The 14609-nt window shown below is 40.1% G+C and overlaps 1 protein-coding gene across 1 annotated transcript in view; it reads right to left on the bottom strand.

Moving 5' to 3' along the window:
* The window catches only part of RYR2 (ryanodine receptor 2), a 719385-nt gene that overhangs the window by 345476 nt on the left and 359300 nt on the right, over positions 1-14609 (bottom strand). Inside the window, exons 17-19 of the mRNA XM_073338199.2 lie at positions 3647-3765; positions 3307-3440; positions 1343-1584 (exon numbers count right to left, since the gene is read on the bottom strand). Of these exons, the coding sequence (XP_073194300.1) occupies positions 1343-1584; positions 3307-3440; positions 3647-3765 (495 nt within the window). The remainder of the gene's footprint in view (positions 1-1342; positions 1585-3306; positions 3441-3646; positions 3766-14609) is intronic.

Below are 14609 nucleotides of genomic sequence, written 5' to 3'. Positions count from 1 at the left end.
TAAATAATCCCAATTCCCTCAGCCTCTCCTCATAACTCATGTGTTCCAGACCCCTAATCATTTTTGTTGCCCTTCACTGGACTCTCTCCAATTTATCCACATCCTTCTTGTAGTGTGGGGCCCAAAACTGGACACAGTATTCCAGATGAGGCCTCACCAATGTCGAATAGAGGGGAACGATCACGTCCCTCGATCTGCTCGCTATGCCCCTACTTATACATCCCAAAATGCCACTGGCCTTCTTGGCAACAAGGGCACACTGTTGACTCATATCCAGCTTCTCGTCCACTGTCACCCCTAGGTCCTTTTCCGCAGAACTGCTGCCGAGCCATTCGGTCTCTAGTCTGTAGCTGTGCATTGGGTTCTTCCGTCCTAAGTGCAGGACCCTGCACTTATCCTTATTGAACCTCATCAGATTTCTTTTGGCCCAATCCTCCAATTTCTCTAGGTCCCTCTGTATCCTATCCCTGCCCTCCAGCGTATCAACCACTCCTCCCAGTTTAGTATCATCCACAAATTTGCTGAGAGTGCAATCCACACCATCCTCCAGATCATTTATGCAGATATTGAACAAAATCAGCCCCAGGACCGACCCCTGGGGCACTCCACTTGACACCGGCTGCCAACTAGACATGGAGCCATTGATCACTACCCGTTGAGCCTGACAATCTAGCCAACTTTCTACCCACCTTATAGTGCATTCATCCAGCCCGTACTTCTTTAACTTGCTGACAAGAATGCTGTGGGAGACCGTGTCAAAAGCTTTGCTAACGTCAAGAAACAATACATCCACTGCTTTCCCTTCATCCACTGAACCAGTAATCTCATCATAGAAGGCGATTAGATTAGTCAGGCATGACCTTCCCTTGGTGAATCCATGCTGACTGTTCCTGATCACTTTCCTCTCATGTAAGTGCTTCAGGATTGATTCCTTGAGGACCTGCTCCATGACTTTTCCGGGGACTGAGGTGAGGCTGACTGGCCTGTAGTTCCCAGGATCCTCCTTCTTCCCTTTTTTAAAGATGGGCACTACATTAGCCTTTTTCCAGTCATCTGGGACTTCCCCCATTCGCCACGAGTTTTCAAAGATAATGGCCAATGGCTCTGCAATCACAGCCGCCAATTCCTTTATCACTTTCGGATGCAACTCGTCCGGCCCCATGGATTTGTGCACGTCCAGCTTTTCTAAATAGTCCCTAACCAGCTCTTTCTCCACAGAGGGCTGGCCACCTACTCCCCATGTCATCTACATACATGATTTATTTTGATGCTGCTAGATACCACAGACTTACTGGAAATGGCTGTCCCACATCCCTTTATCAAAAAATTAAAAATGCTTTACCTGACCACAGATGAAGACCATCAAATCCATAAGAGTACAGGTCATCGCCAACACCATTTCCACCCCATTCTTCACCTCCCCCAGGGTAGGGTGAATAGCCCTCTGTTGAAGCCCAGCCCACTCGAAGATGAGTAGCTTCTGCTGTCACAAAGGGCTCCACATAGTCCACCATAAGCTCATAGTACCATTTTCTGTATTGGGCGGAGCCTTCGCCGATCCCAAGGAAGATATTGGGTCTCATGCTTAAAACAAAGGGGGAAAATGGGTAGCCATAAAAACAGATTAGAAGAACATGTTACAGTAGTTAGATTTCTTTTTCTCAATTTGTGTTTACCACTTATTGAATGTATGTCTTGTTTCATTAGAAGTGAAGAACAAAATGAAAGTTCTTCAAAATTTCTGGTGGAAAAGCTTCCCATACAGTTCAATCAAAATTGTAATTTTCAGCAATTAAACCAGCACTACTAATCAAACACCTGTAATAATACTGTGCACTTTTAAGTACAGTAGAATCTTGGGAATAGTGGTTGTTTGTAAATCTTATGGTTGTTCTTTCAAGTTTACAACTGAACATTGAGTTAATATAGCTTTGAAAAACTGTACTATGCAGAAGAAAAATGCTGCTTTTAACCATCTTAATTTAAATGAACCAAGCACCAAAACAGTTCCCTTTCCCTTAATTTTTTTTATTCGTTTTCATTTGTTTCTGCTGCTGCCTGATTGCATACTTCCGGGTCCAGCTGAGGTGTGTGGTTGGCCAGTCAGTTCGTAACTTTGGTGTTTGTAATTTTAAGGTTCTACTGTACAACTTTACTAATTCACATTGCACACCTTCAAATTTGCACACACAATGACAGCCTCTTCCCGCACCAACAGAAAAAGTATAGTGAGTAGATACTGTAGAATGGTCTCATTCTGCAGTACTAGGACTTTATTACACTTATAAAATGTACTACAGAACACTTTACTGTGAAATGTTATAACTAAAACTACAATAAATTTGTAAAATAAATGTTCACTTATTCACCAATTTGTAAATCCAATAATTCATAATGGTATACCAGCCATTCGTGCAAATTAGCAATATAGATCACTAAAATGAGGTACAGAAGTTCATTCATAGATTTTAAGGCCAGAAGGGATCATTGTGATCATCTAGTGTGACCTTCTGTGTAACACAGGCCATAGAACTTCACCCAACAATTTCACAAGTCCATAAATTCTGTTTGAGCTAGAGCCTGTGGTTTTGTTTTGTTTTTTAAGGAAGGTATCCAATCTTGATTTTAAAAGACTTTTAAAAAGTCTGTTATCACATTTCAGAGTAGCAGCCATGTTAGTCTGTATTCTCAAAAAGAAAAGGAGTACTTGTGGCACCTTAGAGACTAACCAATTTATTTGAGCATAAAAAATTTCACTGAATGCATCCGATGAAGTGAGCTGTAGCTCACGAAAGCTTATGCTCAAATAAATTGGTTAGTCTCTAAGGTGCCACAAGTACTCCTTTTCTTTTTGTTATCACATTGTTATCATTCACATTTTTATATTTACGTTTTTCCTCCCACTCAATGATTAAATGACTTATTTGCTGGTATAGGACCCTTCACTTGAAAGGTCAAATTCTCTCCTGCATAAACATATGCTCAGTGTAGGAATGGGGGTGTATCAGGGAGCCATTTAGAGCTGTCCGGTTCTCTAACTACTGCAACACTGCCCCATAATTAAGTTTAGGTTTGCTTTTACTTACGACAGCTGGCTATAGTTCCTGTTCAGATTCTTATGGATATAATTTATCAAAGCCACAATATGCCAGTTAACGCATTGTCTTTAGAAAGATTCACAGAGGTGATTCCTGTGCTATGGTTAAATAGATTTTTCTCTTAATGACTGCAGATATCGTCTTAGCACAAGAACTCAGATTCCTTTTGCTTTGCTGATCTATATTTAAGTAAATATTTTTCTTTTACCTGCTCACATGGTTCACAAGGCGTGTCTGTAGGAGGAGATCTCTTCCTGGTAGGAGATTGTCACAGATTAGATGTTGATTAGACCGCACAGCGACTCCATGGCATACACAGAGAGAGCACAAGACATCTAAAACCTATAAAAGAAATTAAGTTCTTTTCACTGTAATTTACTTTTCATATTAGAACATTAAGAATCAGCATGGACTACTGAAGGGAACTGTATTGATACCCCATCCCTTCGAATGAGATACACATTTTACCATTTGGAATTTCACTTTTACAGATAACCTGCTTTTCTTATTCAGTGCAGTTCCTTTATTCAGAGAAATATCTTACATACCTTATGGTTTCTTCCATGTTTGTCCAAAAGACAGATAATCGATTTAATATGTCCTTCCTTAATAATGTTTAGAGCTTCTGGACTTTCCACCAACACACAGTGCAAAACCTCCAGAATTCCTGAGAAGGTAAAAAATAGTAATCATGTATTGATTATATAATCTCACTAGCTGAAAGTCTGTGCTATTGCCCCCATGAAATCTGTAGAGTCATGTGACTCCTGGACAAAAATATTAGGCAACAAGCATATGAATGCAAAACATGTAAAAATTGCAATTTAATAACGTGCATGTGACAACTTCAGTGCACTTCACCTAACTCAAACATACCAACCTCTGTTCTAGTTCTTTGTACCCGAAGCACCATTTCCCTGACTCCCCCACTCTCCAACTGCTCTGGGGTTTCTCCTCTGCCCAGGTCCCAGTAGCACCACTTCCCAAATTCCCCCTCCTCCAACCACATCATGCTGCCCCTGGACCCTCTCTCTCCTATAGGGCATTACATGAAGGCAGGGCTCAGTGGCAGGGCAGGTCTGCATCCTCAGCCCCAGGGCTCTAGAACAGAGTGCTGCCAACATGACCCCTCCTGAAGACTGTGGGCACAGGGAAGCTTCTTGAGTCATCCCTAAAATCCTGGAACTTGTGATCAGTTTGTGAGAGCTGGCAACACTACAACACTGCCTTCCCCTGGCTGCTTGGAGGGGACCCCCCTTACCAACCACTACACCCAGGCTGGGGGAGCTGTTGTTCTACCCCCTCCATCTCCCATCCCCACCACTATCCTCTGTGCCCAGCTTAGCCTCTCTCTTGTCCCCAAACAACACAGCACCCCATTCCCCTGAAACATCATCAGACTCCTGGTCCTCCCCAGCACCCCATTATCCCCATTCACCTTTCACAGAGTCTCTACTTCTCCTCACATTCCCTGTGTAGTACATCAATGATAGTGTGGCAGCCATTGTGTGTGTGGGGATGGCTTCAGTCGCATTGAAAACAATGGGAGGAGGCAGCCAACCTCATTAAGGGCAGCCTCATTCCCCCATGTGGATAAACTGTAGGGAAACAGCAGCCACTTGCTGGCTTCAGGCCCATTGACCAAAACAGGAGATGGGTAATCCACTGTCTGTCCAGTCACCCTCATATAACCAATAAAATTGCTGCATGCACGTTAAGTAAGGGTAATAATCGGTTGAGCCACCTCCAATATCACAAAGGTCTAAAACTCTCGGCATGGCACAGATACATACTTTATACCTGTGTGATGTACAGCTACAGTAATTCATAAAGTCAAAGTGACTGAGAAATTAAAAAATTGGACAGTAACAGACTGAAAGCTCTCAACCATGCTTGTAGCAGCTTCCATCACTTCACACTGATTTAGACAGTTTAGGCTTCAGAGTGACACAGAGAGTGACATCCCAGTAATCTTATTATATAGATAACTACACATGGGCATCACTGCACATTGCATTTGCCCAGCAATCGACAAAGTTTTAAAATTGCTGCCTTCAACAGTATACAGTGAACAAATAAAATAAAAGAATATCATGTTGATATTGTTACTGATAGGCTTAGCAGAACAAGTGGATTTAGGGACAAGGTTAACAGAAGAGTAGTATATTACAATTCACTTTGATCTCTGCAGATACATTTGATAATTATTGTTCACAAGCAAAATATGAGAGAATTCCTGGCCCCACTGAAGTCAATGGCAAAACTCCCACCAACTTCAAAAGGCTCAAGATTTCACCCTACGTATGTACTTCAGACATAACACACACACTGTGTGTGTGTGTGTTTGTGTTTATATTTTCCCACAGCATAATATTGTCTGAAATATGTAAAAAAAAATTCAGTCACACTAACAATGCACCAAAACTGAAACTTTGAATCCTGCCCAATGCTGGAGGAGGGGCAGATGTGAGATTCCTAACACAGTGACCCGGTGTATGTCACTGTTTTGGAGGGAACGTTCTCGCAGCCGGAGCAAGACATCCTGAAGCACTTCAGAGTAGCAGCCGTGTTAATCTATATCTGTAAAAAGAAAAGGAGTACTTATGGCACCTTAGAGACTATCAAATTTATTTGAGCATAAGTTTTCGTGAGCTACTGCTCACGACATCGGATTCATGCAGCGGGAAATACAGTGGAAATTCCACTGAATGCATCCGATGAAGTGAGCTGTAGCTCACAAAAGCTGATGCTCAAATAAATTTGTTAGTCTCTAAGGTGCCACAAGTACTCTTTTTTTTTTAAGCACTTCATACGCTCTGTGTATATCACAGCTAAGCAGGGATTGAAAACTGCTGTTGTTTAAGAAGCAAACAAATAGAATCAGGATGAAATTGAGACACACAAAGAACTAAGAACCACTAAATCACCTGTAGCCTCCCAATTAAACGTAATTACCATCCCAATAAAGCAGCAGTCATTGCCATTAAGAATCATTAGACTTAAATCCCTACAATGTGCAGTAAGACAGGATCCCATGTGTACTGGGTCCAGGCACCATTGCTTCAGGGGGCCTCCAAATTTGGCAGCCATAAGCATCATGCATGCAGTTAATTGCTATCAACTGCTGCTGTTGCTGCCTCCTGAAGAAACAAGTCACAGGATTGAAAAGGAGGGCTGAGAAGCAGTATTGAGCTTAGCAGTTACACAAGGTCTAGTGTTAATCCTGTCATGTCATGCCTCTTGTGACCTTCTGCCTCTCCCCCATCCCTTGTCTCCAAGATCACACCCTGTCTCTCTGAGTGAGATACATGCTCTCTTTTCCTGGAAGCGGGCAGTGGTAACACCACAGCATCTATTCCCACTCTGCTATGGAAGGAAGCACCACCCAATACTTCTCTGTAAGACCCAGCTGCATAAGAGATGTCACATCTTTCCTGTTAGTACACGGAGTGAAGGGAGGAATAAAAGATCAACTACTACCTCAGAAACAAGAGCACCCATCACACCAAGCGTCAGAGAGGAAGAGGACAGAAATCCCTCATGTTCTTGCAGATAGGAATGGAGGATGTATTTGCTGACCTCACAAAAACTAGAAATGAAGAATATTCCCATTTGCTAGTGTGTCAGTCGGAAGGGGAAATCCTGCCACCACTCCTCCCTGCAGCTAAAAGGGCAGAGATACACTCTCACTCTTCTCAGAAGCTAGAACAAAGAAAAGCAAAAATAACATCACTTCCACCAATCAGAACTCCTCACCCCTCAGTGAGGGTCCTCAGTGCACAGGATGGACAGTGTGTAGTGAATGAGTTAGAGGACACTTACTGAAGAGTAAGGATAAATATAAATACTGGTCATCTGCCGCATCCATTACACTACATCTGTCATGCACACTGAGGGTATGAAACAAATCCCACGCAAGTCAATGAGATTTTTAACACTGACTGCAGTGGGCCTAGGATCAGGCCCTAACTAAAGAAGAAATTATAGCATGTGACCGTGACACTGAAGACTACAGCATGAGGAAACAACTGTCCTCAACATATAAAATCTAGAACAAGTTTCTGTCAAAACTCGGCAAGCGTTTGCCAGAGGGGTGTAGAAAGCATGCTTCTATGACTTTACGAACATGTTTTTATTATTGAGTTCCAATTTACTCACAATAAAAAACACTATTTGGACACACATAAGAAGTATTCTTCAAGTGACAAAAGGTTTACTCTGATTTATTGATGTGAATTTTGTTGCTGTTGTGAGGAACAGAACACCCAGATGAGAGAAAAGAAGCAATCTAAACCAAGGCTATTACACCAACCCTCCAGTAAGGATGGAGAGAGCAAAACAAATTTAACACAACATGCTGACATCTTTTAATGAGAAAAATAAATGCTTTGGTGGACAATCTGAGGAACAACAGAACATAGTCTGGCATGCAATAAGCTGTTTGTGGGGACTCAACGAATCTAAAAATATTCTAAACTACCTAACAAAACAAAAAATAACAAATATCTGAAGAAAACACATCATTATAGCGTTTATGAAATGCCACATTATGCAAAGTAATCAGTGTTTCTGAAAATAAAACAAAAAGAAGAAAAATTGAAATACAGCAGGCATGGAAAGAATTAAAAGTAGTTAGTATCTTTCAAGTGGCCTTAAAATGAACCCACTTGCATTAACTAACTAACTTCTTAATGTATGAAAGAAATATGGAATAATATTATAAGCATAATTCAGGAATCCTTTATGATAAAGTAATCTATGGTCTCTATAAAAATACCATAAAGTTCCCTTCTAGAGGAGTTGCAAATAACTTCTCTAGTATATTTGTATTGTCAAAGCTAAATAACTTAATGCCATTAGTAGCTTTACTGTAGGAATAAGCCACAACAGGCATGTATTGGTAGACTAGTGATACATGCTTCTTTGTGACACATAAAATGGAAGGCCCAAAACCTCCAGAGAAATTCATCGGTATCTAACTCCTGGTGTGGTTTATTGCTTTTAGTAAGAATGCTAGTTTTAATTTTAAAATAAAACAAAAACATTTTACATTAGTTTTATTGGGGGAAGGTGTGTAGGTTGTGCAATGTATCATCCTATGAAAAATAAATGCTAGTAGAAAGATAAAACAATTGCAAAGAAAGGATTAGGGATACCTTTTATTAAAAAAAAAAAAATTTAAAGGTTTTTCTGGCTTCTTCAGACTCCTACCTCCACCTACTTATCCTCTATGAGCCAGGGCTGCTCTGTCTGTAGCAATGTATGGCACAACAGCCAATTTCAATTCATTTGATATTGAAAGCCCAGATTAGTTTTATTCCCCAATAAAATGTGAGCTAATAATTGTCACTGGGATTTTCAAGGACTTCACTGAGAACTGGATCAAGTCCATAGTAATGCTGAACAGCCAGCCAAGCTCACTGAATAGAGGAGGGTAAATCTTAGGGCCAAGGGCAACCACTCCTCGTAGAATGGAGTCCTAGTCGGTGCAATATTAGGCCTGAAATTTCAATGCACAGAAGTCAGCACATTCCAACACAGTGTTAGTTCAGTCACATCTCACTGCCTCACTGTAGCGTACATTTAACAGCATGGCCATGAACAGTAATCCAACAGTACTCCACATGTCATGAGATCCAGTGTTACTAAGTTATGGTTACTATGGCAACCATAACTTTTGAATTTCCAGGCTTGTGTGATAGAACAACACTAGGATTATGGATTCAATCACAATATTTTGGGTTTATTTTCAAAGATTTTTGTTTGTTTTTAATACAGTAAAAAAAGCCTATGTTGAAGAAGTAAATGATGTTGAATAAGCAAGTATTATCTCCTCGACTCCATTTCCAGACCAACCAGCCACCTCTCTATCTATCACACATTATCACTGTAGCAACCGAGCCCTGGGTATCAAACACAGAAAAAACCCTACAGATGCAGATGCTCTCCCGGCAGCCATATCCTCCCATGGACAAGTGCCCTGCGTTCTTGGACAACATCTTCTGAATGTGTAACTTGATCACACATTGATTGAAATATGCCTATTTGTTCATGGTAAAACAAAATGGGCCTGTCCCTCTCTCCTTGGAGCTGCCTAACAGTGATCCAGTCAAGAAGAATGTGTTTACTGATATGAGTTCCTCTAACAGAAACAATGGAAACACACAAAGTATCACACCAACAACTCTATCTAACAGAGATTTGAAACCAAGGATGTTTCTACTTTTACATGATCTTTTCATCCACACAAACAACAGTGGGATGTGGAGGGTTTTAATTATCAATTCTGGCAGGAGATTCTATTTTAATGGGTCAACATGAAGTGGAGAAAGAAGTTTGAAGACTAGCAGATAATTTCAGTCAGATGCAGTGATCCCTAGTGTATGAAATTTGAGATACCTAGAATAAAAATAATTGTTTTTCATACGTGTCTTTAAAAATTATTTCTCCCTTACTTACTCAAAAACTAATCTCTGCTGTTTTCTGGAGATCAACATTTAGAAGATTAACAGATTTTCAGTTTGCACTTTACAAGTTTATCCAGTATGCTACTGTTTCTTTAAATTTTTAGAAGGATTAGTTAATATCAGCTGAAGTTTATTCCAGACAGTGAGACACTACACTTGTTTTAATTTATGCATCGAAGAGACAGAATATTTGCATTTTCCACTCTGTTTCTTCTGTGATGTCTCAGTGCTAAAGAGGTCCAATCCCAAACACCTTTTTACTCACACAAATTCTCATCTTTTAATTTTGCTTCAATAAAGAACTCCAGATCAGGACAAAAATAAGAACGGTCTCCCAGTACTGGTTTCTGCTTTCTTCAGGCCTGGTTTAATTTTTAATCTAATTTGTATCCTACATAATTTTTTTACATATATGTTTGACTTTTATAATCAGTTTCCAATTCTACAGCATTCAAGAATCTGAAAAAGTTTTAGAAACATTAATGAATTAAGCTACACAACACTCCCAAATGGCAGGTAAATAAGTATTATCATGGGGAAACTGAGGCACAGAACAGTTACGTGACCTCCCCATCATACAAAGCAAATCACTAGCAGAGTGAGTAAAGGCACTAGGAACTGCCGCCTCTCAGTCTTGCTCTCTAATCACCAGTCCACACTCCTAGCAGAAACACTCTCTTCTAGGGCTAATTGACATCTAATGGAATTTTGCTAGAAGCATTATTTTGGATACAACAGGACTGTTTTTAGTTTAGAATTTTTCCATTTAAGACACTCTTCAAACTAAAGATGGGACAGAATATGAAGGCTAGTTTATTAAGCAGTGTATGTCTTCATAAGCACATGACACCAAAGCTCAATAATCTGCATTCCACAGATGGAATTTAAGGGTTTGTGTTTTTTTATAAAGCTCTAAAATACTGTGGGCAGTCTCTCTCTCACCATTTTAGACTCACATGTATGTAGCCTGCAGAAGTGTAAGCCTCCTCAGTAAAAAGGGGTGGGGAGGTATGTCAGGAGGGGCACTCATCTGTGGAACCTACCAGTCTTTGGGACAGGGACCTTGTTTTCAAAGAATTAAGAAACTAAACTGAATTGTTTTTATTTTCACACTGGTATGAATAACCATTGCACTGTTGTCACTGCATGATGGAAAACCCAATGGAGGCTGTTATATGAGAGTTTTAAATGTATATTACATTTGTAAGTATTCAATCTTTTCTTACTGATTTGCTTCCTTGAACATTGATTTGCTCTCACTGGAAGCAGGATAGCATTCTAGTTCACTTCAGTGAAGGGAGAAAATCCAAATAACTGATCAACATGTCTCCAATATGCAAAGTTAACCTAACAGACATGGATAGTATTGAGAGTCAGGAGTTGTCCTTCCTCCCCTCCACAAGTGGGCAAGCAAAATATAATAATAAAAACAAAAAACCCAAGCGACATAGAAGTATGGTGCCTCCTGGAAGTAGGCATGTCCTGCTCACCCGCCCCTAGAAACGGCCCTGCTTGGAGTGTTCCACACAGAAGGCAAAACAATTCCTTAGCTCAAGGGTTAGGGGTCTGTACTGAGGATCAAAACTGCCTCAATTCAAACCCTGCTGCCAACTACAAGGGAGGAGAGTCCTTATGGTTGAACGTGCCAGCTTATGGTGCCAGTCCTTATGGTTGAAGTGCCAGCTCTTGCCAAGGCTGTAGGCATCAGCTAAGCACTGACAAATTCATAGCTGGAAGCCAGACCAGCTCACCTGTATGTTCATGTTGTTCAGGATCGGTGTTGAACTTGTAAGAATATATTCAGTGTTTAGACTCTATAAGATGCTTGTAAGTTGCTGCATGCATTAATCTTACATGTAATGTCTATATCCAGTGCTATATGGTTTTTCTTCATCATTGTAAAAATGCCTGTTCTGAAATTTGTGAACAGAGTCAGAAAAAATGGTTCCCCTCCCCATCCAGAAGAACTATCAAGACCAGATGAACCATTGTGGAACATCGCCATTCAAAGGCTGGTAGAATGGCCCTCTTACACCCATGACGGTGCTATGTGCAAGAAAGCACATCCCAGGAGTTTGAGTTCTGGAAGGGGGAAATAAAGATAGCTAACATGAAGATTTTTCATCTCTTTGCTGTTTGAACTCTTACAGGGGCTGGAGCTAAGAAACAAAAAGCAGAGATTCATGGGGTCAACCTGGGTTAGCCCTAAAAAGACATTCAATTCTGGCAGATTACATATCTCTGTCACCTTTTGGAACCACAGACTGAACTCATTTGTGCATAGATGTTGCCCGCTTTAAACTGAAAATAACATTTCTTTTTCCTAGTTAATAAATCCTTAATTAGTGTACTATAGGATTGGCTACCAGCATTGTCTTTGGTATGAAATCAAAGGTACAGACTGATCCAGGGTAAGTGACTGGGAGCGACCTGAATATTTTGTGATTTTTGGTGTAAGTGACCATTTATCACTGGAGTGCCCAAGGAGACAGTCTGTGACTCCATGGTAGGACTGTTACAGCGATCCAGGAGTTCACATTTGTTACAGGGTTGGTGAAATCTAATTATAGAATGCAACACCAGTTTGGGGTGTCTGCTGTGATTTTGACAGTCTTCCCTGAAGTTGGCACTCATGATCATGAACCCCTTCAGACAGCATGACAGTTGGAATTTCTGTTTTTCCACTTTTCTATAAATTTTAGAAGTATGATCAGGAGACTACAAATTTGGTTTTCCAGGCCGGCTATACCCTATATGTACAGATCATGTCCTTTATTAAGAGGGGTTTTTATGTTTTTCTGGGGTTTTTTGGTGGGTTAGCTATTTTGTATGCACAATAAGGTCACTTCAGATATCAGATGCTGTGTTTCGTTTTAGCTGGTCACCTTCCTTAGCAGAAGGCTGTGAAATCATAAAGCATTCTGAGTTAGGTGGCCAGAGAGCAGCGGGCTGCTGGCTGGGCATCCCACTCTGAAGGCAGCACTGCAACCAACAGCAGCAGAGGAGTAAGGGTGGCATGGTACGGTATTACCACCCAGACTTCTCCACTGCCGCTAGAAACAGCACTGCCTTCGGAGCTGGGCACCCAGCTGGCAGCTGTCGCTCTCCCCTCTGCCTTCGGAGCTGGACAGCCAGAGAGCGGGAGCTGCTGGCCGGGAGCCTGGGGGAGCAGGCGAAGGCGTAAACCACTACAGACACAAAGAAGGGGGACGCTATGAAACAAGCTTGAGAACCCCTGCTGTAGGACACACAGATCCACGCACTCCACATCTCACATGAAGTCTCTTATTTACAGATAAATATTGCTCTGAAAGTTAAGTTAACTTCTTTTCAGTCTTAAAGATTTTGATTACTTGTATTCCAACCAAATTCTACCTCATATCTACTTGACTCTGCAAACTATATCCAGTAAGCCCAAGGGAATATAAATTATATATGGGAGTTTTAAAATGACTTTTATATCATTTTTTAAAGTGAGAAGAAAGAATCTAAATGGTTTATCTTTAATAAGATTTTCAGCTCAAAACCCAAAGGCCAATTAGGATTCTAAGTGAGAGATTTGAGAATGATCTACTTCACATAAATATCTTAAATCTGGAGATAGCTAACATTAAGGCTTCCTAGCTTTCTAAAACATGATGGTACCTGCTTGTGATTTACAGATATTTACAAACCATTGCTAATTAGAATAAGAATAAAATAAATTTAAAATATTTTATATGTTGAAAGATTTTCAAAAAGTTACTGTTACTTATTATAAGAGATAGGATCAAATTCTGTTAATCTGATTCACATGAATACATTTATTGTCTTCCATGCAAGTATGCACATAAGTAAGCAAGCACAATTTTGCCCAAAGTGTAAGTCATTCTTAATAAGGAGAATGAAATGTAGAACTAAACCAAGCCAGGCTAATCTTGGCTCTGCAAAATCTCAAGAAATACTCTTCCCCACCCCCCCAATCAAAACCAAAACAAGGGGTGATCTAAAACTGGATCCTCATTCTATTTAAACTCCAGAGTTTAGACAAATTATTCCGGTTTTAGACTCTCTTTTCTGAGACTCTTTTGCCAAGTAAGGTGTTGTGGTGTTTTAAGTGTTACTGTTATTATAACCAAACTGTCTGGCAGCAGAGAGAATAGACAATTCTATTTTAGAAAGCTTGCCTGATTTCCTGGCAGAAATGACCACATTCCCCTGACATATCTTCAAAGTGGTTTACTTGAAGAACAGAGAGTCTACACTCAAATATAATTGACCTCAAATAGCTTCTTCCTTCTGAAATCTCCTTTGTAATGCAGTTGGGATTCAGACAGGAGTGCTGAAAACAGCCTAAGCTTCAATTTGGTGAGTGAGAATACATCAGAGAATCACTGGAAATGTACTTATTATGGTCCCAAATGGTTTCATGCTATCATTTCATGTAGTGGTACTTATAATGGGAATATTAACAGATTACCATCTATGGTCTTAGAAATGGCACTTTGTATCCTAACTACTCTCACTGAAAGGCATCACTGAAGAAATGGATGTTCTGCTTAGAACCATACACATCTTCAAGTCCTTATTTTCACTGGAAGAAATTCAAGAAAACATTCACTCCGGAGACAAAATTTAGAAAATTTCCATAGTAAAGCTGAATTAAATTTCAATCTGGCCAAGAAAAATTACTATTTTTCCTTTACAAGTGGCACTTTAGAAAAATTGATTATTTTAGGGGAATACATCATGTCATTATACTTTGGTTAAAAGATGTAATTTCAAGAATCATTTATTCATTTTGTATACATATCACTGCAAAGCATGTGGTATGTATACTTTCTGGCACCAATCCAAAAAACACAAAGCTTAAAGTTAAGCATAAAAGTCCTCTTAATTTCAATCAATATTAACATGCTTAAAATTAAGCAAATGCTTAATTGTTTCAGAGGCCAGAGCTCTTGGTAACTTGCAGAATTGAGCCCTAGATGTTATTCTGGAAAACTCAAACGTACGAGTGAATTTGCAGATCATGCTGGAATCAGGCGGCCAGTACTAAAGTGAC

The sequence above is a fragment of the Lepidochelys kempii genome, chromosome 3 (genome assembly GCF_965140285.1).
Source record: "Lepidochelys kempii isolate rLepKem1 chromosome 3, rLepKem1.hap1, whole genome shotgun sequence".
Taxonomy (NCBI): Eukaryota; Metazoa; Chordata; order Testudines; family Cheloniidae; genus Lepidochelys; species Lepidochelys kempii.
The sequence above is the reverse complement of the archived record's forward strand: the minus strand, read 5'-3'. Positions and strand labels throughout refer to the sequence as shown.